The sequence below is a fragment of the Bactrocera tryoni genome, chromosome 1 (genome assembly GCF_016617805.1).
Source record: "Bactrocera tryoni isolate S06 chromosome 1, CSIRO_BtryS06_freeze2, whole genome shotgun sequence".
Classification (NCBI taxonomy): domain Eukaryota; kingdom Metazoa; phylum Arthropoda; class Insecta; order Diptera; family Tephritidae; genus Bactrocera; species Bactrocera tryoni.
The window spans coordinates 42,138,919-42,161,337 of record NC_052499.1 but is presented as its reverse complement, the minus strand read 5'-3'; the positions used below and the strand labels follow the sequence as shown (position 1 = coordinate 42,161,337).

At 36.1% G+C, this 22,419-nt stretch overlaps 4 protein-coding genes across 6 annotated transcripts; all 4 read left to right on the top strand.

Annotated features, from left to right (window-relative positions):
- Positions 1-365: 365 nt before the first annotated feature.
- Positions 366-7,209, top strand: LOC120768072 (filamin-A). Its single transcript, XM_040094602.1, has 4 exons — positions 366-1,677; positions 4,388-4,548; positions 5,756-5,954; positions 6,707-7,209. The coding sequence occupies exons 1-4, from the start codon at positions 1,545-1,547 to the stop codon at positions 7,000-7,002; spliced, it is 789 nt and encodes a 262-aa protein (XP_039950536.1). The 5' UTR covers positions 366-1,544; the 3' UTR covers positions 7,003-7,209.
- Positions 7,210-13,131: 5,922 nt separating this feature from the next.
- Positions 13,132-16,406, top strand: LOC120766407. 3 transcript variants are annotated; one of them, XM_040091855.1, is made up of 6 exons: positions 13,132-13,433; positions 14,984-15,077; positions 15,146-15,357; positions 15,418-15,516; positions 15,581-15,706; positions 15,782-16,406. In XM_040091855.1, exons 2-6 carry the CDS (start codon positions 15,072-15,074, stop codon positions 16,203-16,205), a joined length of 867 nt encoding a protein of 288 aa, XP_039947789.1. In that variant the 5' UTR covers positions 13,132-13,433; positions 14,984-15,071; the 3' UTR covers positions 16,206-16,406. The 3 variants fall into 3 exon arrangements, with proteins under 3 accessions (XP_039947789.1, XP_039947792.1, XP_039947791.1); XM_040091858.1 differs by lacking the exon at positions 13,132-13,433 and adding an exon at positions 13,467-13,549; XM_040091857.1 differs by lacking the exon at positions 13,132-13,433 and adding an exon at positions 14,195-14,551.
- Positions 16,407-17,272: 866 nt separating this feature from the next.
- Positions 17,273-18,498, top strand: LOC120782793 (Golgi SNAP receptor complex member 1). The gene is made up of 5 exons (XM_040115267.1): positions 17,273-17,374; positions 17,438-17,619; positions 17,677-17,924; positions 17,987-18,121; positions 18,188-18,498. The coding sequence occupies exons 1-5, from the start codon at positions 17,353-17,355 to the stop codon at positions 18,288-18,290; spliced, it is 690 nt and encodes a 229-aa protein (XP_039971201.1). The 5' UTR covers positions 17,273-17,352; the 3' UTR covers positions 18,291-18,498.
- Positions 18,499-18,682: 184 nt separating this feature from the next.
- Positions 18,683-19,743, top strand: LOC120782794 (mitochondrial import inner membrane translocase subunit Tim22). Its single transcript, XM_040115268.1, has 4 exons — positions 18,683-18,887; positions 18,948-19,072; positions 19,140-19,333; positions 19,389-19,743. Exons 1-4 carry the CDS (start codon positions 18,787-18,789, stop codon positions 19,545-19,547), a joined length of 579 nt encoding a protein of 192 aa, XP_039971202.1. The 5' UTR covers positions 18,683-18,786; the 3' UTR covers positions 19,548-19,743.
- Positions 19,744-22,419: the final 2,676 nt, after the last annotated feature.

Genomic DNA, 22,419 nt, shown 5'->3' with positions numbered 1-22,419 from the left:
TATGACAACTCGAGTTCAACATTTCTGCGAAGGACGTAATGAATATTGTATTTCCAAATCAATTTGTTTTTTTTAATTCACTTCAAATATTTGTAATCACTAAAAGCAAATGTATTCCATATATTGTAAACATTTTAAGATGTAAATGACTTCACTGATTCGACATTTTCTTAGAAATACGTAAGGATCTCACTAATTGCAACACATATTGGAATTAGTGTTTTGCTTGTATTGCTATATAAATATATATTATGAAAATTAATATCAATAAAAATATTACCAAAACCCAGTATCGAAAGTATTTTGTCAAATTGCCCTCTGTCAGCGACTTACATTATTGCAATATGTTTATGACATATGTATGTTGTTTACCTGTTTTGCTTTAAATATAATTAAAACACCCGGGTTAATTAAAATTTCTTCATATTTTTAATCTTCGTATTTCTTCATTGTACCCTTCGCGTCATTGACCGTGAACAGTGCACACAGTTTTAATACCGACAGCACAGCTGATATAAATATGTTGCTTTAAATAGACTCGTTATGTTCGCTTGCACCTTTAGACGTCATTTGACAAATAAAGCTGCGGTAGCGACTGTTAGTCTATGAAAATGCACCTACTTAATATTTATTTTGAAATTTAAAAACGTGCACCTATCAAAAAATTGGCGAGGTGAGGAAGATTGCGTTATTCTTAAGTACATTTGTAGTTGTGGTTGTTGTCATGTGTTGATACATATTCGAACAAATAGAACTTTGTCAAATTGAAAGATTTATGTTAATTGAAATTTTTTGGCGAAATGCCAGCACTCGCACACAACACATAACGACTCGCATGCGATGATGACTAATTCAGTTAATTTATGCAAAACAACGTCAACTGCATGCAACCAAGACAAAAGATTTATTTAAAACAAATTGCGATTTATATACCTACGTTCATATGTATGCATGTGTGTATACAGATGTTTATAAAAACTTTAATTTCTCAGATCATGGATACTAAATGACTTTTAATTACAGACAAATTAAGAACTCTCAGTTCAGTTACTTAACTGTGTAGGCGCACCCTATCAACTGCTCATCTGGATATTCAAAAACATGCATACACTCAGTAGCCCAACTTATGCATACAAACTCGCGTTCTCTCTTGTCTTCCGTAGCATCTTTCTAAATTTGAAAATTTTTCATAAGCAGCGTTCTTTTAAATTAATTTTCAAAATATTGAATCAGTGCGAGCGGGTCACTCAGACGGAAACCACACACTATTCGTAAATATTGGTCGTTTTTGATTGGTGAAAAGTAAAAGTGATGTAAAACTAAACAAACATATAATATACTTATATACATATGTACATACATACAAACATAATTTGGCATAAAAATATGTTTTGTTTTTTCCAAAATAAGATGAATTATTGTGCTATATCTTAAAACTGTGTAGTGAACAGCAAACAACACTATACAAATATATAGATTAATACGAAAAACTATTGGCATCACAAGAGTCACGAGTTTCTGAGACGGCTCACTTGTGTAGTAATATGTTTCGTGTCTCGCAGGAGATTCGGTTGAATACAAGCAGCAGCGCTGAAGTGACACGCTACTGCAACACCACAAATGCCGACAGTGAAAATGATTGTATTTTTGGAAAATACCAAAGAACCCCAGACGCGGGTGAGTACATAGATATATACATACTATAAATATGTACATATATACGTATAAGCAAATGTGTGTATATATGGCAAGTTTCTAAGTTTTCGTTCGTTTGGTTAAAAAAATTACGCTTCTGCAAGCAAATCAATGTACATATTTAGTTATATATTATGTTATTTTGTTTTTAAGTATACATATGTATATACTATATCCTTTTAGACATCATTTTTCACATCCGTACTAACGTAATTTGTGTATTTGTATATTTCGTTAACTAAATATCAAAATGGATATAGTAAATTACTCGCTAACAAACGTGAATAAAGGAAATGGTTAAAACATTAATAAATGGAATAGATGAATTGGAATGAATTGGAAATATTTGATATAAGACAAAGTAACCTAGGGATACTTTGATATTAGTTATATGGTGGATAGGTCAAGTTTCCGCCCAATTTTATCTATTTTAGGCAAAAAGATATACTGTTATGAGTAAAACACGCTCTCTCATTTTCAATGAGATAGCTCATATATTGGCCGATATATGCGGTATAAAGTTACTCGGAAGATCGCAAATCTATATATTAGGTATATGGGTGTTAAGGGAAGTGCTCTGGATAGTGAAAAAATCAAATGGAATTTAAAATTGTGTACTGCGAAATAAGAATATGAAAAAAATGCCACGTACTTAATATAGTCGAAATCGGTCAGTCGGTTCCAAAGATATGTGACTTCACTAAAAAGAGGGCGGTACCACGCCCATTTTACAATTTTTACCACGGTTCCATTACGCCTTCTCATACCATATTGGAGTTTAATTTTAACGTCTATGGCGTATTTATTTATTATTTTATCGCGCCTTTAGTAGTTTTTAACCGTACTGTTATATGATGAGTGAGCGGTCGGTCGGTAGGAGTTTTTATAGTATTTAAGCTAAGAAAAATTTGTTCTTGTAGCTTTAGTGGTTTAGGAGTGCATTACACTTATTAGAGGGCGGGGACACGTCCACTTTTTCAAATTTTTTTGCCCACAATTGTCACTTTTTACTAAGATTCCCTGTGTAAAATTACACTTTTGTTATTTAATTTAGTGCTCAGTTATAGTACTTTATAGTTAATGACGTTTTGCGGGCGTGGGCATGGTCTGATTACGCCCATCTACGAGCCCGTACTGTACTAAGGAATGGATGTGCGGCATCAAGTTTAATTTTTTACTCAAGTTACAGCTTGCACGGACGGACAGACAGACACCCGGATTTCAGCTCGTCTCGTCATCTGCCAGCGCGATTTCCAAACATTAAAGGCGTCACGGAAGGCATTTTCTGGAATAGCCTTGAGAGCCGAGATGCGTGCTGCTTGGATCCCCTCTGCCGGCGTGTGCCACTTGGATGATTGCCTCTTTGTCTCGAGATCGTACTCAAAGATCCATGACTCGTCACCTGTGATTACGTTATTCAAAACTTGGAGGTCACTTTCACCCATATTCAAATTTTCTTGGCATACTCCACTCGCCGCAATTTCTGGTCGTGGTGAGCACTTTTGGGACCATCTTCGCGCAAATCTTGCGCGTGTTCAAGTGCTCCGTCACAATGTTGATAAATTTAAAATCTGGGCAATTAAACGAATACTTAGTCGACGGTCTGAGTTCAAAACGTTGCGCACACAAGTCATCAAGTCGTTGGTGTTTGTCGAAGTCGCAGGTCTCCCAGGTCTTCATCAGCAACCTATTCCCGGCCTCCAAAAAGATCTGCTGCCGCCGACACACACCACTTCTTGCTAAAGCAACATCTGGGTAAGCCTGCTTGATAATATCAGACGTCTCTTTCGCAGATTTACCGAGTTTAACACCGAAACCTCTGCTCTAACGAACGCTGCATTTTCGGCTTGCACCACTCACAGAAACACGTCACGCGAAAATGTTTGTCCTGACTCTCCAGGTGCTCAAAGACAACTGAACAGCCGCTCGCTCGTTAGCTAGGAATACCCTCTACCGAATCTAGTCGGTGCGCGCACGCTCCGAAGTACGGTCGCGGCAGAATAAAATCAGTCCTATTACTCTCCGGACAAACCCTGTATAACCCTATCTCGATTAGCTGATACGTACAACCGTTAGGTGAACAAAACTATAATACTCTGTAAAATAATTGCCACGATTAAATAGGCACTGAAACCGTTGGGGGTGTCAAAATTGTACTTAGATAAGCAATGCATCCAAAGTTGGGTGTCCATAAGAAATATAATATTGATTTTAAAACTAAACTAACACTTGTTCGAAGAGTATGCTAAAAGTCGAATTCGATTTTAGTTCTGTTCTATCAGTGGGGATTTATTGTATTTAATATATAGAATTTAGCTAAAATATATACATATGTACATATGAATAAAAAATTGAAAGTTCTCTTTAACCCTGAATCCATACTTTAAATGATGGACAATACAAATTTAATTATAACTTTCTAAAAGATTTTCCAGCTATTGTTGGAACCAAAAATTACAAAACACTCATACAGTAGTAGTCTCCCGGACTATTTCAACATTCCAACAAAATTTGCAGACATCGTTACTCATGTATCTACTAACATTATCAATTTTGGTTTTTTTTTTTTAATTAGCGATATATTTAGTAAGCCAATAATTTGCTTACGAACTTACCTTATAGGCATTTACAAATTTATTAATATTTTGGATAAGCATTCTATCTACATATATGGATCTTTATTATATTTTAGATGCATACCCCACAGAAAATCCGCTGGTGTTAGTTGCACCCGAATTAACAGACCCCAGCAAAGTTCAACTACTTCACTTCCCGAATGGCGCAATGCGTATAAATTCGGAAGTGGATTTCATAATCAAACGCAATGGTGTGAAGGGAAATTTCGAAGTCAAGGTAAGTCATTACTAAGTTTGAACATACACATATGACCGTTAAATTACCACTAAGCAATCATAACTAACAATTTGAAACCCTTTTATCTAAAGTTCACACTTTTTTCCTTCCTGCCAGTGGTGAAATTTTTTGAAACACTTCTTGAGATAATAGATTTTAAGCTTTTAAGTTTGCACAAACGTCTAAGAAACCTGTGAGAAGAAAAATATTGAGATCAACCCACTAATTTCGTTCATATTTCTTGCCAAAAATATAAATTTACGAATGTATCCCTAAGTCTGTGCTATATTGATTCCTAACTTTGAGGGTCTAGTAGCTTTCAATGTTTTATGGATACAGTTATCTGTAGTTTGATGATCTAGATTAATATGATCCTGTTTCCAAAATCGATCTGTATGAAAAGATTAAAATAAATATAAATATTAAGAAAATGTGAGACGAGTATGGCTTAACATATTGATTTCTTTATTTTCATTTATATTTAATGGGTGATCCAATTACTTTTTTCAATAGCATTTTATATCAGATCACGCGTAACTCGTGTCAAGCTGTTATTTTATTTTTGTTCAGTATTGTTTGGCATTTCACTGTGGAAAGACTTACGTATGGAACAACTTGGCGAATTTTACGTCGAGATCTTAAATTGAAAACGTACAAAATATGGCTTGTACAAAAACTGAAGCCGCTCGACCTTCCCAAGCGACATCGCTTCACTCTATGAGTGATAAGTCAGTGTATTTATTTAGAGAGCACTTCGGTGAACGGATAATTTCACGTTTTGAGCCGGTGGATTTGTCACTAAGATCGTCAAACTTTTCCTGTGGGAATATGTAAGAACAAAATATCACCCATATCATTCGCAAGTTACCAGTCGAAATGCTCGAACGAGTTATCGAAAATTGGATTCAACGGATGGACCCACAATTTTCTTTCGAATGAAAATAAATATTCCCCATTAAATTTGAAGTTTCTGTGTTTCTTCTTTCAAAAAGTAGAGAGCCTCGAAGTGGATCACCCTTTATAACGCATAAGCCCCCATTTATTTGGATTTATTGATGCTGTTACAACAATCAAACATACTAGCCTATAGCATATATATGTAGTATGTCTTGGTTCAAAGGTTATATATTTCTTCCAAAAATATATCTTATTGTATTAGCATTTATTTACTGTTATTCAAGCTGAATATTTTTACAATATATTGCAGGCTGAAAGCCCCTCTGGCATAACCGCTATCACACCTCTACAACTTATTGATCCGGAACGTTTAAGAGCGAGCTTTCAACTGAAAGAGGCAGGGCTCTATAAAGTACACATCAAATGTAATTCCGTGCCATTACCCAAATCGCCATTCATTATAGTCTCCATTTGCGGTGAACCCGAGAGCAATGTGCGCAAAATGGAATGTAAGTTTACAAACAAAATTCTTTTGATTACAGGGTTTGTTCGGAAAGTAATAGGACTGATTTTCTTCCGCCGCGACTGTACTTTGGAGCGTGCCCGCACCGACTGGTTTCGGTAGAGGGCGTTGTCTCCGATCACCTGGAGGGTCAGGACAAACATTTTCGCGCAACGTGTTTTTGTGAGTGGTGCAAGCCGAAAATGCAGCGTTCATTAGAGCAGAGGTTTTGGGTGTTAATCTCGGTAAATCTGCGATAGAGACGTTTGATATGATCTAGCAGGCTTACATAGATGTTGCTTTAGCAAGAAAGGGTGTGTTTCGCACCATGCCTTTTTTGAGGGCCGGAAAGAGGTCGCTGATGAAGACCGCGCTGGGAGACCTGCGACTTCGACAAACACAGGTGACGAGTCTTGGATCTTTGAGTATGATCCCGAGACAAATAGGAAATCTTCTGAGTGACACAGTGGATAGGAAGGCAAACATTTTGAGACGACAGAGGGGATCCAAGCAGCATGCAACTCTGCTCTCAAAACTACTCCGGAAAATACCCTCCGTGACGCCTTCAATGCTTGGAAATCGCGCTGGCAGCGCTGCATCGATGTAGAAAGAGCCTGTTTTGAAAGTTTTTAAAGAGTTGTAACGATTGGTTCAAATAATTTTTTTTTAAATCAACTCAGTCCTATCACCTTCCGAACAAAGCCTGTATTTGTATATTTGCAAATCCTATCTTTTAACATCAAACTCCATCACACTTAGTGCCCGTATTCAAATCAGACGCCAGTTGTGTGACATATCGTGGACTTGGTTTAACACACATTTCACTTGAAGAGAAGAACGAGTTCACCGTTGATGGTTCGGCCGCGGGCAACAACATGCTGTTTGTTGGCATATTCGGACCAAAAGGACAATGCGATGAGGTCGTCATTAAGCATACCGGAAATAATGTTTACAAAATTACATATGAAGTGCGTGACCCGGGCGATTATTTGCTAGTGGCCAAGTGGGGTGACGAGCATATACCAGGTTCGCCATTCCAGTTGAATGCCATATAAAGTTGAAGGAGCTCAACCAAATACCCAGTCGTACTTAATTTAGTTATAATTATTGTTAGATTATTTAAAACCATTACGAAAAGAATTAGCAAATACGTACATATGTTTTCCCTTAACTTAACACATTTTAATAGAACACCAAGATCTATCTATGTTGTAATTGAATTTTGTTAGTAAATAAATAGCGATCTAAGCATACAAAACAAATACATAAAGACAGTTATGCTAAGTATTGTAAGTATTAATCGGCGTCCAACACCACTGGGTGAAGCCAGTTATTCGGCAAATGAGGGAGGGGGATTGTTTAATAACTGCTTACTACTAAAATTTCTAAGCTGCTATAATTAATTGACTTTTGGTGGTTCCCCTAAGCAATGCGAAAAGGTTCTGACCGGAATTTTTAACTGAAAACATAAAATCAAACATTACAGTACTCGACAGGATCTTAGCCTAGATAGAGCACAATCATCGCAGCACAAAAACAAGAAAAAACGTTAACTTCGGCTACACCGAAGCAAATATACCGTTCACAGGTGCATGTACATAACCGGCCAGTGGTTTTCATCCAAATTTTGAATATATCTCGTTAACTGAAAAAGTCTCCAATGCAAGTATTTGATTCCGATCGTTCAGTTTGTATGGAAGCTATATGCTATAGTAATCCGATGTGAACAGTTTCTTCGGAGTTACATTGTTGCCTTAGAAAGAATCTATACCAAATTTCGTGAATATATGTATCTTGTCGAACGCAAAAGTTTTACATACCAGCACTAGATTCCGATCGTATATCACATTATTATCTTAGAAAATAACCTGTGCCAACTTTCGTGAAGATACATTGTCAAATGTGAAAGTTGTCCATACAAGAACTGGATTCCGATCGTTCAGTTTGTATGGCAGCTATATGTTATAGTAGTCCGATATCGGCAGTTCCGACAAATGAGCAGCTTCTTGAAGAGAAAATGACGTTTGAAAAAATATAATATCTTAAAAACTGGAGAACTAGTTCGTATATATACAGACAGACGGACAGACAAATAGAGAGACAGACAGACGGACATGGCTAAATCGACTCAGCTCAACATACTGATCATTTAAATATATACTTTACAGGGTCTCCGACGCTTCCTTCTGGGTGTTACAAACTTCGTGGCAAACTTAATATACCCTGTTTAGGGTATAATTAAATTTTTTAAAAGATCTTTGGGTACTTCCCTGCACCAGACAGAATTTTTTTCCGTTTTGGCATCATCTTTTGAGAAAATCTATGGTATATTGGGAAACAGTTCATACAGTTCACCTGAATAAGGCAGAACGTTGCTTTCACTTAAAAAAATCGTGAATAGTATGACTTGTGATGCCAATGATTTAAAGTAACTCCTTGAAATTCATTTTACGTCCTCTAACAAAATTTCATGAATTTTTGCGATGATTTCTCTCGTTGCTACCTTTGTAGCCTTTTTTAACTTGTTCCACTATTTGTGCTGGTGCGGTTACGAAGAAGTCCAGCAAACCGGTCAAGTGACCGTTATATTAGGTTGTCAAAAAAGTCTTGCGGTATTTTCGCTTGTTGGCGCTGAAAGCGCGTAGTTCTAGTTTTATCGTCGCATCGGGTCATGCTATACCTTTTTGGAAAGCTCATTTCACGCGCTAACACGTTTTTGATTGATTGTCGTTTCTTTAAAGTCATTCGTGAGTGATAGCGTCGCAAACATGGAGCAAAATAAAGAGAAAATACGACATATTTTACAGTACTACAACGATTAAGGCAAAAATGCATCTCAATTGCTGAATTGGTCAAAAGAGACCGGCATATGTAGTAGCAGCCTTAGAATCGATCAAGAGCTGGGCATGAGTCATCAAAAATTCATTTCAATTTCAATAAAAAAGATTCAATAAACCCATTATATTTTTTAGATTTTTAGATTTGATCGAGGTATAGTCACTTTCGAACATACATATAAGGTCAGAACGATTGGAAAATTGAAACTTTGGCAGTATTCCACCGAGGAATGATAGTAATTTTTTGTTTGACACAATATTTCAGGCCTAACTGGCTTTTCAGCCTGCAGTGTTGCTATCAATTTGTTGTGTTCGACTTCGTATTAAAGGGAGATCGTAATTTTTAAAGAAAAAACGCAGAAACATAAAATTTAATGGAAAATGTTTATTATGATTCGAAAAAACATTCTTTGGTATTTTTTTTTTTTTTTAAGATTATCTCTTTCAAATGTTGGCCGCGCCGTTGAGTCCAATTTTCGATGACTCGTTCTAGGATTTCGACTGGTAACTGGCGAATGCCACTCATGATGTTTTGATCCAAGGACTGAATCTAAGCGGGAAAATGCGGCAGTTTTACATGTTTATATATCCATTAAACCAGAAATGAGCCTCATCGATGAACAAAATTTGGTTCGATAATGTACGATCGCCCATATTGCGAAACGAGGACGTTTGGGAAGGCAGAGCTACATAAAATCTGCCAATATCTGTCAAAAAAAGGCTTTTGAAAAAATTACATCCAGTTGAATCACGCGTTATATTACTAATGACAAATGTCGACCTTTTAAATCCATATTGTAAGGCAACTTTATTTTTAAAAATTTTCTGCAAACATTCATGCACATTCACATACATACATACATATCCATATGTATACATATTATTTACAGATATGTAAATAATTTATTATATTTCGAACCCATTAAGAATTTTCATTGCTATTGGGGTTCAAGCCTCATCAGCCCCTGCCTCTGTCCGTATACGAATGTATTGGCGCGCAAACGGCGTGCCAACAACTCCACCAACAACTACATATATAAGTATTCACACAAGTACATCATACATATCTTATCGTAGCACAGTCGTGCTGTTGCTCGTTTTAATGATAATTACCACCTTAGACGCCATTAAGCTGGAGTCATTATTTGATTTTTGTTATTTGCTACATATTCGTTGCGCTTATGACAATTTCGTTTAAACATTTGCCTTTACCTATCAACTTTTTCGCCTCCACACACACACACACGTACAGTTTGGCATACATGCCCTTTGGAGCTTCCATCGTGTCGTTGTCGTTACTGCTGTCGTCACAGTCGTCGTCGCTGTCGACGTCATTAGTTACTGTAGAACAGAGAGCCACAGCTAAACATAATGATGATGACCGGCAAATTACATATGTATATTTATCTTTAAGGTGTGTGTATGTATTATTGTTGTTTTTTGTTATTACTGCATTACCTTGCAATGGACACCTACATGCATATACATATGTATACATTTGTTTTCTGGTGTTGCGCGTAAAATTGACTGCGTTCTCCCAATCCTCCCGTAAATCTCCTGTAAAAATACTGTGTTCTTGGCAGTGCGACTTAACGACATGGAGCAGCAGCAAAATAATATGAAGTAAGATAAATTGCATTACATATGAAAACAGTACTCTATGTTATTGTAAATTCCAAATAAATAGTTATTTTAACATTATATATATTTTACCTTTGTTTTGCTAATATATTTTTGGATTTTGATATTACCAAGTTCTGCCATAAGTTCTGTTACAAGATCAGCGCTTTATAAAAATTAAATTATAATAGATTTTTTAATATAGTTAATTTTATTTAATAATGCATACACGTGTATTAAACGAGTGATATACAAAATGTAATACGAAATGGCCACCTTTCGCTTTCACACAAGCTCTCAAAGGAGGCGGTCATTGATTAATAGCAGCGCTCTGCTTTGCACTGTTTGGCGACAATTGTTGATTCCAAGTGTAGCCAGGTCCTTCTCCGCCTGATCTTTCCAATGGAGTGGAGGTGTTCCTCTTCATCCAATGCCCCCAGCGGGTACTGTGCTGAATACTCTCAGAGCTGTAGTGCTTTTATCCATTCGGACGAGATGACCTAACTAGACACTGTCTCTTAATTCGCTGAACTATATCATTGTCGTCGTATGTATATCTCGTACAGCTCATCGTTCCAACGACTGCGGTATTCGCTGTTGCCAATGCGCAAAGGCCCTACATTTTCCGCAGAACCTTTCTCTCGAAAACATGTAACGCCGACTCAACAGATGCTGTCATCGTCCATGCGTTGGATTTCGAGGCTGACGTTGTTGTTGGTACTAATGCTGGTCTACGACTACTATAGTTATGACTGTCAAGAGTGACGTGGGAGCCAAGTCACGAATGTTACGACTTTTTGTTTGATGTCAAGAGATATTTCGTCTTGCTCTCTTTCAATACCGGGCCCATCTGCTTCGCTTCTTTGTCAGTCCCACAGCCATATTAATTTTTTGGGGATACCAAATTCAGACTAAGCGGCATAAAGGCAGCTCCTTTTCATGCTGTTAAAAGCAGCTTCAAAATCGACGAAGGGGTGGTGTGTCTCGATAATTTTTTCAGGGGTTTTTCTTTCTGTTGACGGTGGGCTTTAATGTGATGTTGAAAGGGCTTATCCCACGGTAATTGGCGCAGCTTGTGGGGTCTCCCTTTTTGTGGATTGGGCAGAGCACACTTAAATTGTAATCATCGGGCATGCTTTCGTCCGACCATATTCTACAAAGATGCTGCTGCATGCTCCTTATTAGTTCTTCGCCGCCGTATTTTAGTAGCTCGGCCGGCAGTCAATTAGCCCCCGCCGCTTTGTTGTTCTTTAAGCAGGTAATTGCTTTCGAACTTCTTCATGGTCGGGTTATGGAACGTGTGCTTCATCGTCATCGATTGGGGAATCGGGTTCGATATCTCTTGGTGGTACGCTTTCAGTGCTATGCAGCAGGTTGGATGTTCTCCTCCCGGGCTTGAAACTTTCTGTTAGTCACCGCGTCTTTTCGTAAAATTTTCGAGCATAACCACTGTCGGCCAGCTTGTCCAGCTCTTAGTACTTACACATTTCGGACTCTCTCTTGTTTTGGCTGCAAAAGTGTCTCTCTCTATTATGGTTTATTATTACCGATTTATTTTAACACAACTTTAACAGTTTATTCGATTAACATACTAAAGAACCAGACATAATCCAAATGCCACTTCTCACTTGTATTGACTAATCCCAACTTTTATTTAGCATTTTCATTACTGAGTTATAGCACTTATCGTTTGTTCGGTTATAAGCATGGTCTGACCCAATGCAATATCCTCATCCGCCAGGAATACATACACTCTATTTGATGAGCACTTTGATGCAAATAATCTATTTTAGGTGAAGAAAACAATTAAACCCTATACAATATGTTGCAATTGTATAAAGCATCAGTTTTATATAGAAGTTGAGCCTGATTATCTTTCGATATCACTCATTTGTAAAAACAAAAAAAAATAATTACTTATACATACATACATCTACTTATACAAGTACGCGTGTTTTTATGGTTAGATTCAAACATTGATTTCCAACCCAGCAATTGCTCCAATGAAATGGAGTATAATTTTCTTTTATTCTAATCTCGAAAAATACAATCAACATTAATGATGATGAGCCTCTGCTGACGGCGCAGTCGACAGTTGAATTCGGTCATTGCTTTATTCTACAGTGGCGTAGCGCAATAAGATTTCATTTTGAAGCATTTTTTCAATTCAAAACGGAAAAATTTATTAGATTTTGCCTCTAGTATGCTGTATTGAATGCTGTTTAAATAAAAATGTGTCATAGAATGCATATATGAAATCAAAACAAAATAATAAATAAAGAAGGATTGCATACTTTTCCTTAACTTAAAGTATTCACACACATTACATTCCTATCAATTAAATATTTATTTATAATGAAAATAAATATTATATATAGTAACAGTTAACTTATAATAATTATATAATAATAGTCAGTAGTTTCAGTCAAATTATAAATCATCAGTCAACTCGTGTTTGAACATCAGCTTTCTGAGAGAGTGCTACATTTCTCATCATCGCAACCGGGAGATACAACATTATACATTATGAGAGTTTATTTCAATGATGGAATTGTTGCTTTAACGCACAAATGATGGCCCCACATAAACTTAATAATGATGTCACTTGATGTAAGTGAAAGAAGAGAGGTTAAACGTTGGCGTCGCCGTAACAGAGAAAATCACTGCGGCAACGTATGCAGTGGCGACGACGACGACAGGGCCGATGTTTAGTTCCGATTGAACGTCTCTGTGCTTCGGTTGTGTTATGTTTGTGTGCACGGAGAGTCAAAGTCGTACAGTGTTGAAAGGCAGCGAATGGGAATTGTCATTAGATTAATTACATCATTTGCTTTCCGCCATAAACGCCAACGAACGATAACATATTGATTAAGTTTTTTCACTAACTAATAACCAATAAGAAGTATAAGAGTTTATGAGAAAAAACGAAAAACAACAAAGTAAATAGCTGCAACATCATTAGCGGCGTGTGTGTGAACACGCAGCGGCAATTTATATAAAAGCTAAGAGCTCATTTGGATAGAAGAAATGTGAGTGGAGAAAAATGTGTAGTGAAAGACATGAAATTAAGGGCCAAACTGATACTAAGTTCCACGAAATATGAAATGACAAAGTCAAATGGACGATGTACAGAAATGGTCATTAGGTTCGTTGAATTGGCATTTCGTTTGCGTTGATCAACTAAAATTTGTGGTAACACTGAGATTAATGTTACAAAACACACATGTGCATAAGTATGTGTAGGTTAGATCTGTGTACGTAAAGGTGGCTGTGCGATTAAGTAAAATCGAGAAAAAATAATAAAAAACATAGAGGGAAGCAGAAATTGCAATAGCACCCATCTTGTTTCTGGTTAAACGGCAACAGCAACTGCAACAGCATTGGCGGACAAGTGCAGTAACGGACGAAAGTGTCGTCGGTGGCATCTCACGTCTAAACTGTGTAACACAGAGAGCGCATCCGCATCTTCTTCACATGTCGTTTTAGTATACTTGAATATCCGCTTTAGTATGAGTTACACACAGCTCTATGATGTCAGCCAACAACTTTTTGTCTTTTGTTGTTTTCACAATTTTTTGTATTCTATAAAATCTAATGCAACTAAACTTGGTGCCAATTTCCATGCATATTGTTTACCAAATCCAATCAGCGAAGTGTTTTCGCTGTGATGAAGGTGTTAAAGGAGTATAGTACATTGTCAGTGCAAGTGCTGCAAGCTAAGAAGCCAACTCTGCACAGTATTTAGTGGGAGAGCCATCTGGGACTTATTTTGGTTTATTTTTAATGATCATTCCGTATCTACAATTATCAGTAAAGAAATTCCAATTGTGTATTTCGTTATTTGATGAGTATTGTAACTAAAAATGTTAATGATGGTCTTGTTGTTTCGCTTTTTCCTAATGTTTCGCAGTTTGCGCTAGCGCAGAGAGTGAGAAAACGATAATTACGTTGCAAAGCAGCGAGCGCGAGAGAAATTGAAGATTATGTTTGTATTTTCTGTCCATTATAACGCCAGTGTATTTATCAGCGACTTAATTTAGCGATTAGAAAAATTGTGATGTGTATGAAACCGGTAGGAAAATAGTAAAAACTTAAAGTTGAGTTTACAAAATGTTGTGAAATTTTGATTCCAATGCACACATTTCAGGTTTGTTGTTTTTTGCTACTGTGTATGTGTACCTATTATTAAGTTTTAATACTTCATTAGTTGTTGGTGAACAAATTGATATTTGAAATGTCGTCATTATCGACTTTTTAGAAATTCATAATTAAGCAATTTTCTGTTTTGTTTTGCTCAGCGACATCTTGTTGCATGGCTACACGCTCTAAAGTTGACTTGTGCGCGCAATTGGAATGCAACTTTGTTATCAAAACAAGTGTTGACCACTTCAGCATACTATATCTGCTATACAAACTGACCGATCAAAATCAGGTTCTTTTAAGAAATATTATGCATTTGTGAAGGGTATTATAGTTTCGTTGCAACCAAATTTAAAATTTTGTTTTTTATACTTTATTTTTGAAATGATATATACTAATTATAACATGACATGATTATTTTATTATTTTTATTTTTCAGATATTTCTGATATTAAAATTTGAATAAATAAGCCGCTTAGCGGAGGTTCTTTAAGAATACCATTTGCTCTTTTCGAGACCCATGTGAAATGCCTGTAAGTATAAATTGATACCTTAAAATTGATTCCGAAAATCTATTCAAACGTCATTCTTCACTTTTTAGTATGAAAAATTCAACAAAAAGCGCCGACAATGGGAGGATAATGGAGTTTTAGAATTAATTAAATTGTGGAAAGTTTGCGCCTATGAGTTGCGCACGATAAAACGCAATGGCCATTTGTATGTGGCTATGGCAAAACAGTTAACCGCTTTGGGTGTACCTGTATCAGCACTAGAAGTACATTTTAAAGTAAACAATTTGACTCAACGTTACCGGTAAGTGAAAAATAAAGCAAATACTTGGTGATTTCATCATCTTTTACTTTTTATTCGCAGGCAAGAGCAGAAAACCTTTGAAACAACTGGTATTATAAGCACGTGGAAATTCTATTCGCAAGTGGATGATGTTTTCAAAAGTCTGGCCGGACAAGCAGGGTATAAGTTTATGATTCTAAGAAACGAAAATAACTTGACTAAAAAAATATTTCTAAATTTACAGTGACAAACGCATTATGACACCGGCATCTAACCCGAGCACTTTACCTTCGGCTTCAGAGTCTCCCGTTTGGAAGAATCAAATGTCTCAACAAGAGTTCAATAGTAATAATTCCGAAGGATTTTATAAGTATATTTGAACATACATATTTGCTTCCAATGCTCATTTGCAACTAACTTAATAAATTTTTTTACTTTAATAAAGATCTGAATATGGAATGCACAGACATTTTATGGATCACACTCAACCTCCACCCAATCAAAACAACGATGTCAACTTTATGGCTACCACCGCAGCAGCTGCAGCTGTTGCCGCCGCTTCAGCGCAACTTAACACAGCACCTAATAACAACACAAACACCAACGGAGTTCTGCCAAATTACAATAACAAAATGAAAAAACCTTCCGAGGATTATGATAAATTCGTAGATATTGTCAAAAATATTGTCGACAATCACAAGGCTACTCCGGACAAAGTGGATACTTTCGGCGATTTCATTAAGTCGTATATGAGACGCTGGCCCGATCGCCTACAGGATGAAGCCATAAATCACATAACAAACTATGTCATTGTTAAAAATATGGAAAATTCGATGAATAATGGGGATGGTGTGAATAATAGACAATAATAGAAGGGTAGCAATAAGGATGGGTTACATAGTATATTGGTACGCAAGAAATTTGCATGTGTGTAGTAGCCTTCAGTACGGGTTTAAGTACAAGAAGAACGTTACTTAATATAAAGTAAATCAAAATTCTCTCTTTTGGATTTCTAAGCATAAGTTATGTGTATTCTTTTAAGGATAGGAAAATATACATACATAAATAAACGGTTTGCTTTTTAAAAAACATGACGTGAATACATACAAATATGTATGTATATGTATTTAAAGTCATCTTCAGTTTTACTTATAGTTATACTTATTTAAGTTAAACTAAGTAGTTACTTTTATTTTCATATTTTATATCAATAAAAATCAACTTCATACAATGAATTTTATGCACATTGAGAATTTAATTTCTTGTATCCAGAAATACTGTAATTTTTATGTTTTTGAAGTTAATTTGTAAAGTTGATATGATTCAACACTTGTTTGTAATTTTAAAATTTTTGGGGATGCTAAAAAAATATCTTTTTATATGTTTCATATTAAGAACTATGTTTGTGCTATTGCTTGCATTGAAAGCGGTAGTTGTTAATATTGATGTCTCTAATATTTAAGCTTTGTGTTTTATTTCTTTAAAGAAGGTTGAATTTTTATAATAAACTTCTGCAGCAAACATACAATAAGGACAACGACAACAAAACAGGTGCATTGCAAGTAAACTGTCATTTTTACATATCTCTGCTTAATAGTAGCGAATATGTTAAAAATGGTAAATTCTCTACTCGGTGGTTTTCACCTCTGTTAGCCATCATACAAGGATTTGCACCTTCTCGTTGGTTATTTGTTTTTATACTTCCCTATTTCCACATTGCAAATTCATTGTGTCTTCCGGTCTAAATATGCGTTTCTTGAAAAAGTAAAAGGAACACCTTGGGGGCAATATTTTCTAATAAAAGATTTCGGTGTTGTTGTTGTAGTATCGGCAGAATTCTGTATTTATTCGGTAACATTCACCGGTCAACTTTATTTCATCGTGAACGTTTCAGTTTTAAGAAGAAGAAACAAATAGGAAAATGTCAATGTTTATTCTCTTTGTTAATTAGTTCGTTTAATTTTACGTGTTTGATAGTGCATACAATTGCAGCTTTTGGAAAATATTTGTATAAAAATGGGTGTTTCTAATTATGATGGTTAGTGACTACACTTAACAAAGAGCAAAGGCTAACTCTATATATACATTTCAATTTTTGCAGCGCTTCGCAAGCAAGCAAGGCATTTGGAGAACGAAATAGACCTAAAGTTAGTTGCATTTAGCAAAATTGGTGCAGGCACTAGCACATCCCTGCATAGCAGTTCATCAACCGACACATCACCACTATTAGGCGAACATGTCTTCGATTCCCTCTCGGAAGAAATTTCACAAATGCTAGACAAGGTAAAATGTGAAAATTGAAGTATTGTGTATAACATATTATGGCAATCCATGTTACAGCTTTCGTCGTTGAATGAAAATATGTCAGAGCTTCCTGCAACAGGTGCTGCTGCTATTCATACACTCCAACGTCATCGTGAAATCCTGCATGGATATAAGCAAGAGTTCAATAAAATTTGCGCAAATCACACAACTCGCATAGAGCGTGAAGAATTATTACGCGGTTCCGGGTTGGCCACAAACAGTCCAACTATTTCTGGATTAAGTAGACGCGATCTGTATTTGAAAGAAAGTACTCATTTGAACAGGTTAGTGGTTACTTTATAAAAATAAATTAAGATAAGAAATGTACTCTTTATTTTCACTATAGTTCAAGTAATATGGTCAATGACCAAATAAACATCGCTATTGAAACTCGGGAACACTTACTTTCGCAGAGACAGGCATTCAAACGATTGCAGACACGATTTAATGACATATCCAATAGATTTCCTCTGATTTCGAGGTAGGTTTTCACAAATATTTAAAATATTAAAAAGTAGAGTATACCATTTATATTCCTTCATTTCAGTCTGATACAAAGGATCAATATAAAGAAGAAGAGAGATTCACTTATTTTAGGTGCAGTTATAGCTGTGTGTGTAATACTTCTATTGCTCTACGCGTTTAATTAACAATTTTTGTTTATATTTTAAAATTTTAAACCAATCCAAACCAGTCTAAATTTTAAATCACCCAATTCATAACATTGTAAGCGTTATTGAGATATACATATGTATGAAAAAAAGTTGATCTATATTTTTATAATTATTTTTTTTGACTTCAGTTTAATTATTTTACATTTGTAGGGCAATAAATAATATTTAATTGTATTGTAATTTGTGATAAAACAAGGTATAAATAAAACATAAAAAAGTATATATTCAAATAGGTCATCTGCACATTCATTTCTCCTAGGGTTAAAAATAATTTAAACTTGTATTTATACATAACTATGCACTAAAATGACTGCTCATTCAAGTGTAGTGTGTTTGTCATTTGAACAGCTGTGAGGAAACAGCTGACAGCGCATTTTGACAGCCGCGCATGGCTAGAAAAACAAAAAAGCACATCGTTAATTTATATTTTTCTTACAAATAGTTGTTTTTAATTAATAGTTTAAATACAAAAATGGTTGACTTACCCGCGGTACAAAAAGAAGATAAGCGCGTATTTTTTGAGAACGCACAAATGGATGAAATGGCACAGCATTTTGTTGGGAATCTATATAGGTATAGTTGAAACATCTATTTCACTGATTCTGTTATCACTTACTTAACTTCCAATCGCAGATACCGTGAAAATATAGTGGTACCCTCTAGTAATGGTCCAATACAAATAAAAACGAATGAAGAGAAAATGATTGAGAAGACAGTAGAAAGTTGCGCCTTCAAGTCTATAACTGCCTGCGTAATGGGTATAAATAGCATAATTTACGTTACAAATATAATTAGCTAATAGCTGGTTTTTATTTTGGTTTACAGGTTATGGTTTGGGTGCCGCTATTGGTTTGTTTAGCGCCTCGGTAAACCCCAGCCTCACAGACCCGTTATTGCACGAAAAGAAACAGACAGCTCGTGAGATTTTACGAGATATGCGCAAGACAACACATGGTTACGCCAAAAATTTTGCCATGATTGGCATGGTTTTCTCAGGCGTAGAGTGCACAATCGAAAGTGTGAGTATCATAATTCATATGTAAAGAATTGTATAAATTACTCTTTTCTAAATAGTATCGAGGTGTTACTGATTGGCGGAACGGTACCTATGCGGGCGCTGTTACGGGGGGTCTGATTGGTCTGCGTGCGGGTGTTAAGGCAGGTATTGTGGGTGCTGCCGGATTCGCTGCCTTTTCAACAGTTATTGACTATTATATGCGGCATCGCTTGTAGAGAAAAAATGAAAAGAAAAAAACGTCGAACGACTTTTCTATTGATTAATAAGTATGTTATTCTGTTAGTTGTTGTTACTAAGTGTATAATAAAAAAGTCGATTATTATGCAGTAAATAATACTGATTTGTAAACAACAAAAAGCTGTAATAAACAATATCAAATTATTTATAATTTCAAATAATTCAACAAACTAACGGCACTCTTCATATATACAAATATAATATTATCCCATATAGGAATGCATTGTGTGTACATTGGTTACCTTACCTCTATGTATTATGTTTGGCCTGGACTGCAAGAAAATTTTCTAAAAACTATGATTGTGTTTAGCTATCAGTGGTGTGCTATCAAGGGTATAATATAGTTTTTGTATGTACATTTATTTTTAATTTAAAGAAAAGTTTGCGAATTTTATAAGCATTATTCGAACTTTGGGATATTCTTAATCCAGATCTTAAAGCGAATGACTTGTATTGGAGTATGAATTGTATTTTCCTACATAAATACACTTTTACATAAAATTATTGGTCAAAACATAGAAATTCAAATTATTATTTGAGGGTCCCATTGTATATATTTGTAAAAAAACATAAATGCAACAAACATTTGATGTCCATAAGTCAATATTTTTGGTTTTTAAACCAATTGAAATTAAATTAAATCATAAATCAGTATAAATAAATAAAATGTCATATATTTTACTTTGAACTATCAAATACATATATTATTGATACACCAATAAAGACAAGTTTGGGAAGCGCTGCATAATTGATCAACAAAAATTTTCCCAGGTACTTAAAACATTAATTTGATTGCAAACAAACTTTGACATTTTTCTGTAGCAACGTCCAACACGAAACCCAGTTACCTTGCTCGCAAAAGTATACACAAACATACATACATACAAGCATGCGAATGTGCATTCATAAATAAAAACTGGTCGTAAAGCAATTGTACAAAAGAAAAGCTTGATAAAATGCAGTTTAACCGCAACGTGTAGGAATTTAATAGCCGCTGGTATAGGAAATAAACTCATCTACAACTACAGTAACACCAAAGTACAAGCACATCACATTTCAGCGCTGCAAATGTGAGCAAAAACCGAAGAAAAGCAAAAAAATTTAAAGCCAAACGTGCATTGCGTCCAGTCTACATTGAATCTTGGTTAAGAGTGCAGCATATGTAACATACATTCTCAAATATACACACATGCATATGTATATTTATAAGCAGCGAACGTTTGGCGCGCATGCGCTAAGCATCAAATACCAAATCGAATGTGAAGAGATGAGTAGGTGCTGCTAAGCTTGCAGCCGTCCCCTTTGATGCGGCTGACCGGTTTCGAGTTGTTTTCTATATAATTTTGGGCACCAAAACGCCAACAAATAAACCAAAACAAAGGAAGCAAGTAGCGGCAAATATAACAGCGAACTGAAGCAGCATCAGCGCATGCAATGCAAGTAGCAAAACTGAAGTCACCAGTTTTGTGGTCTGTCCCACGCTATGCTGGAACCATGAGTTTCGATCGAACGTGACGTGCGCGCCTTATTGCTGCTTTCTTTATTGTTTTATGTATTTTTATTATACCCAACCGATATATGGTTTGTTTAGGTATTTTAGCATTGTAAAGGAAACCCAACCGATATATGGTTTGTTTAGGTATTTTAGCATTGTAAAGCAAACATAAAAAAAATGATAATTATATATTCCTAATCATTTAAGCTTATTGTGCTCTCAAAAAGATCCCAATTAAGCACCATTAGTACTTGAGTGGAATGAAAAAATGTTGTAATAATTTTTTGCACTCTATCAGTCAAATTTATTAAAAATTGGAATATTGTCAGTCTTTTTGAAAAACCCCTCTCTATCGGCTGAAGGATGGATATTCGCAAGGGCACAGTTCTTGCTTCCAGCAGTCTGACAATTCCAGGATCTTGCTGGGCGTCATGGAGGTTATGTGACCCCTGTTCATCTGAATGACTCCAAAGGCCATGAGCTTGCTGGGCAGTCTAGAAGAAGGTGTTCTGGAGTTTCCAGTTCCATTTCGCAAAACCGGCAACAAGAGATTATGCCCATGTTGGACAAGTGTTTCTTGAGCCTGCAGTGCCCATTACATAGGGCGACAAGGAGACGGAATTTGTCTCGGTGGAAGTTGATGATGTCTCTAAACCTTGCTTGGTTGTACCCTCCCAATAGCAAATTGGCGTGGCGCATTCCTGTTGCCTGCACTCTCTTCTCCGTGCGGAGCAACTCTTTTATGATGTGGGATCCCACCTCAATGCATAGTTATGGACCTATCATTTTGGAAGCTGCCGCAGAGCGGGGGTTAAATCGTCGCCAGCTCATTGCTCAAGGCGATTCAGCATTCCTATACACTCCCTCGCTAATAACGATTTGACTTCATAAACTGAAATCGCTTTCAGTGCCGTATGAGTATCTCTGAGTATAGTAATACGCTGGTTGCGATAGTTGCGTGGGAGATCGATTTCTGCTTATAGCAAAGATTTCTGCTTGAAAGATGCTCGGAAACAACATCCAACTGTTATGGATAGCTTGGTATGCGGTCCCTCACTGCCTGCTCCAATGTCTTCTGGCCCTCAGTAGTAGGCCGAGTGTGAAACTCCACTCCGAAGTTTACCTTCTTCGTAACGCCATATCCTTGAAGAAGGGCCAGTAGTGTGTCTTCCCCTAATTGTCTTCCCTTTGCTATATCCCTCTTCTGCCATAAGCATATTTATCTCTGCTTCGCTGCCTATTTGAACACTAGATGCAGCGGTGTGAGCTCCAACATGACTTCAAGTGCTGCGGTTGGACGAAGACGCATTGCCCCTGAAGCGCAGCGTTGCCTTCGATGCCCAAGCAACCGCTCC

Coding starts and splice junctions, on each gene's coding strand:
- LOC120782794 (XM_040115268.1), top strand. CDS start 18,787: ATGGTTGACTTACCCGCGGTACAAAAAGAAGATAAGCGCGTATTTTTT. Junction 18,888..18,947: donor TTTGTTGGGAATCTATATAG/GTATAGTTGAAA, acceptor TTCCAATCGCAG/ATACCGTGAAAATATAGTGG. Junction 19,334..19,388: donor TAGAGTGCACAATCGAAAGT/GTGAGTATCATA, acceptor TTTTCTAAATAG/TATCGAGGTGTTACTGATTG.
- LOC120766407 (XM_040091855.1), top strand. Junction 15,517..15,580: donor AGTCTGGCCGGACAAGCAGG/GTATAAGTTTAT, acceptor CTAAATTTACAG/TGACAAACGCATTATGACAC. Junction 15,707..15,781: donor AATTCCGAAGGATTTTATAA/GTATATTTGAAC, acceptor ACTTTAATAAAG/ATCTGAATATGGAATGCACA.
- LOC120782793 (XM_040115267.1), top strand. CDS start 17,353: ATGGGTGTTTCTAATTATGATG. Junction 17,925..17,986: donor GAAAGTACTCATTTGAACAG/GTTAGTGGTTAC, acceptor TTTTCACTATAG/TTCAAGTAATATGGTCAATG. Junction 18,122..18,187: donor AGATTTCCTCTGATTTCGAG/GTAGGTTTTCAC, acceptor CCTTCATTTCAG/TCTGATACAAAGGATCAATA.
- LOC120768072 (XM_040094602.1), top strand. CDS start 1,545: ATGTTTCGTGTCTCGCAGGAGATTCGGTTGAATACAAGCAGCAGCGCT. Junction 4,549..5,755: donor AGGGAAATTTCGAAGTCAAG/GTAAGTCATTAC, acceptor AATATATTGCAG/GCTGAAAGCCCCTCTGGCAT. Junction 5,955..6,706: donor CAATGTGCGCAAAATGGAAT/GTAAGTTTACAA, acceptor CATCACACTTAG/TGCCCGTATTCAAATCAGAC.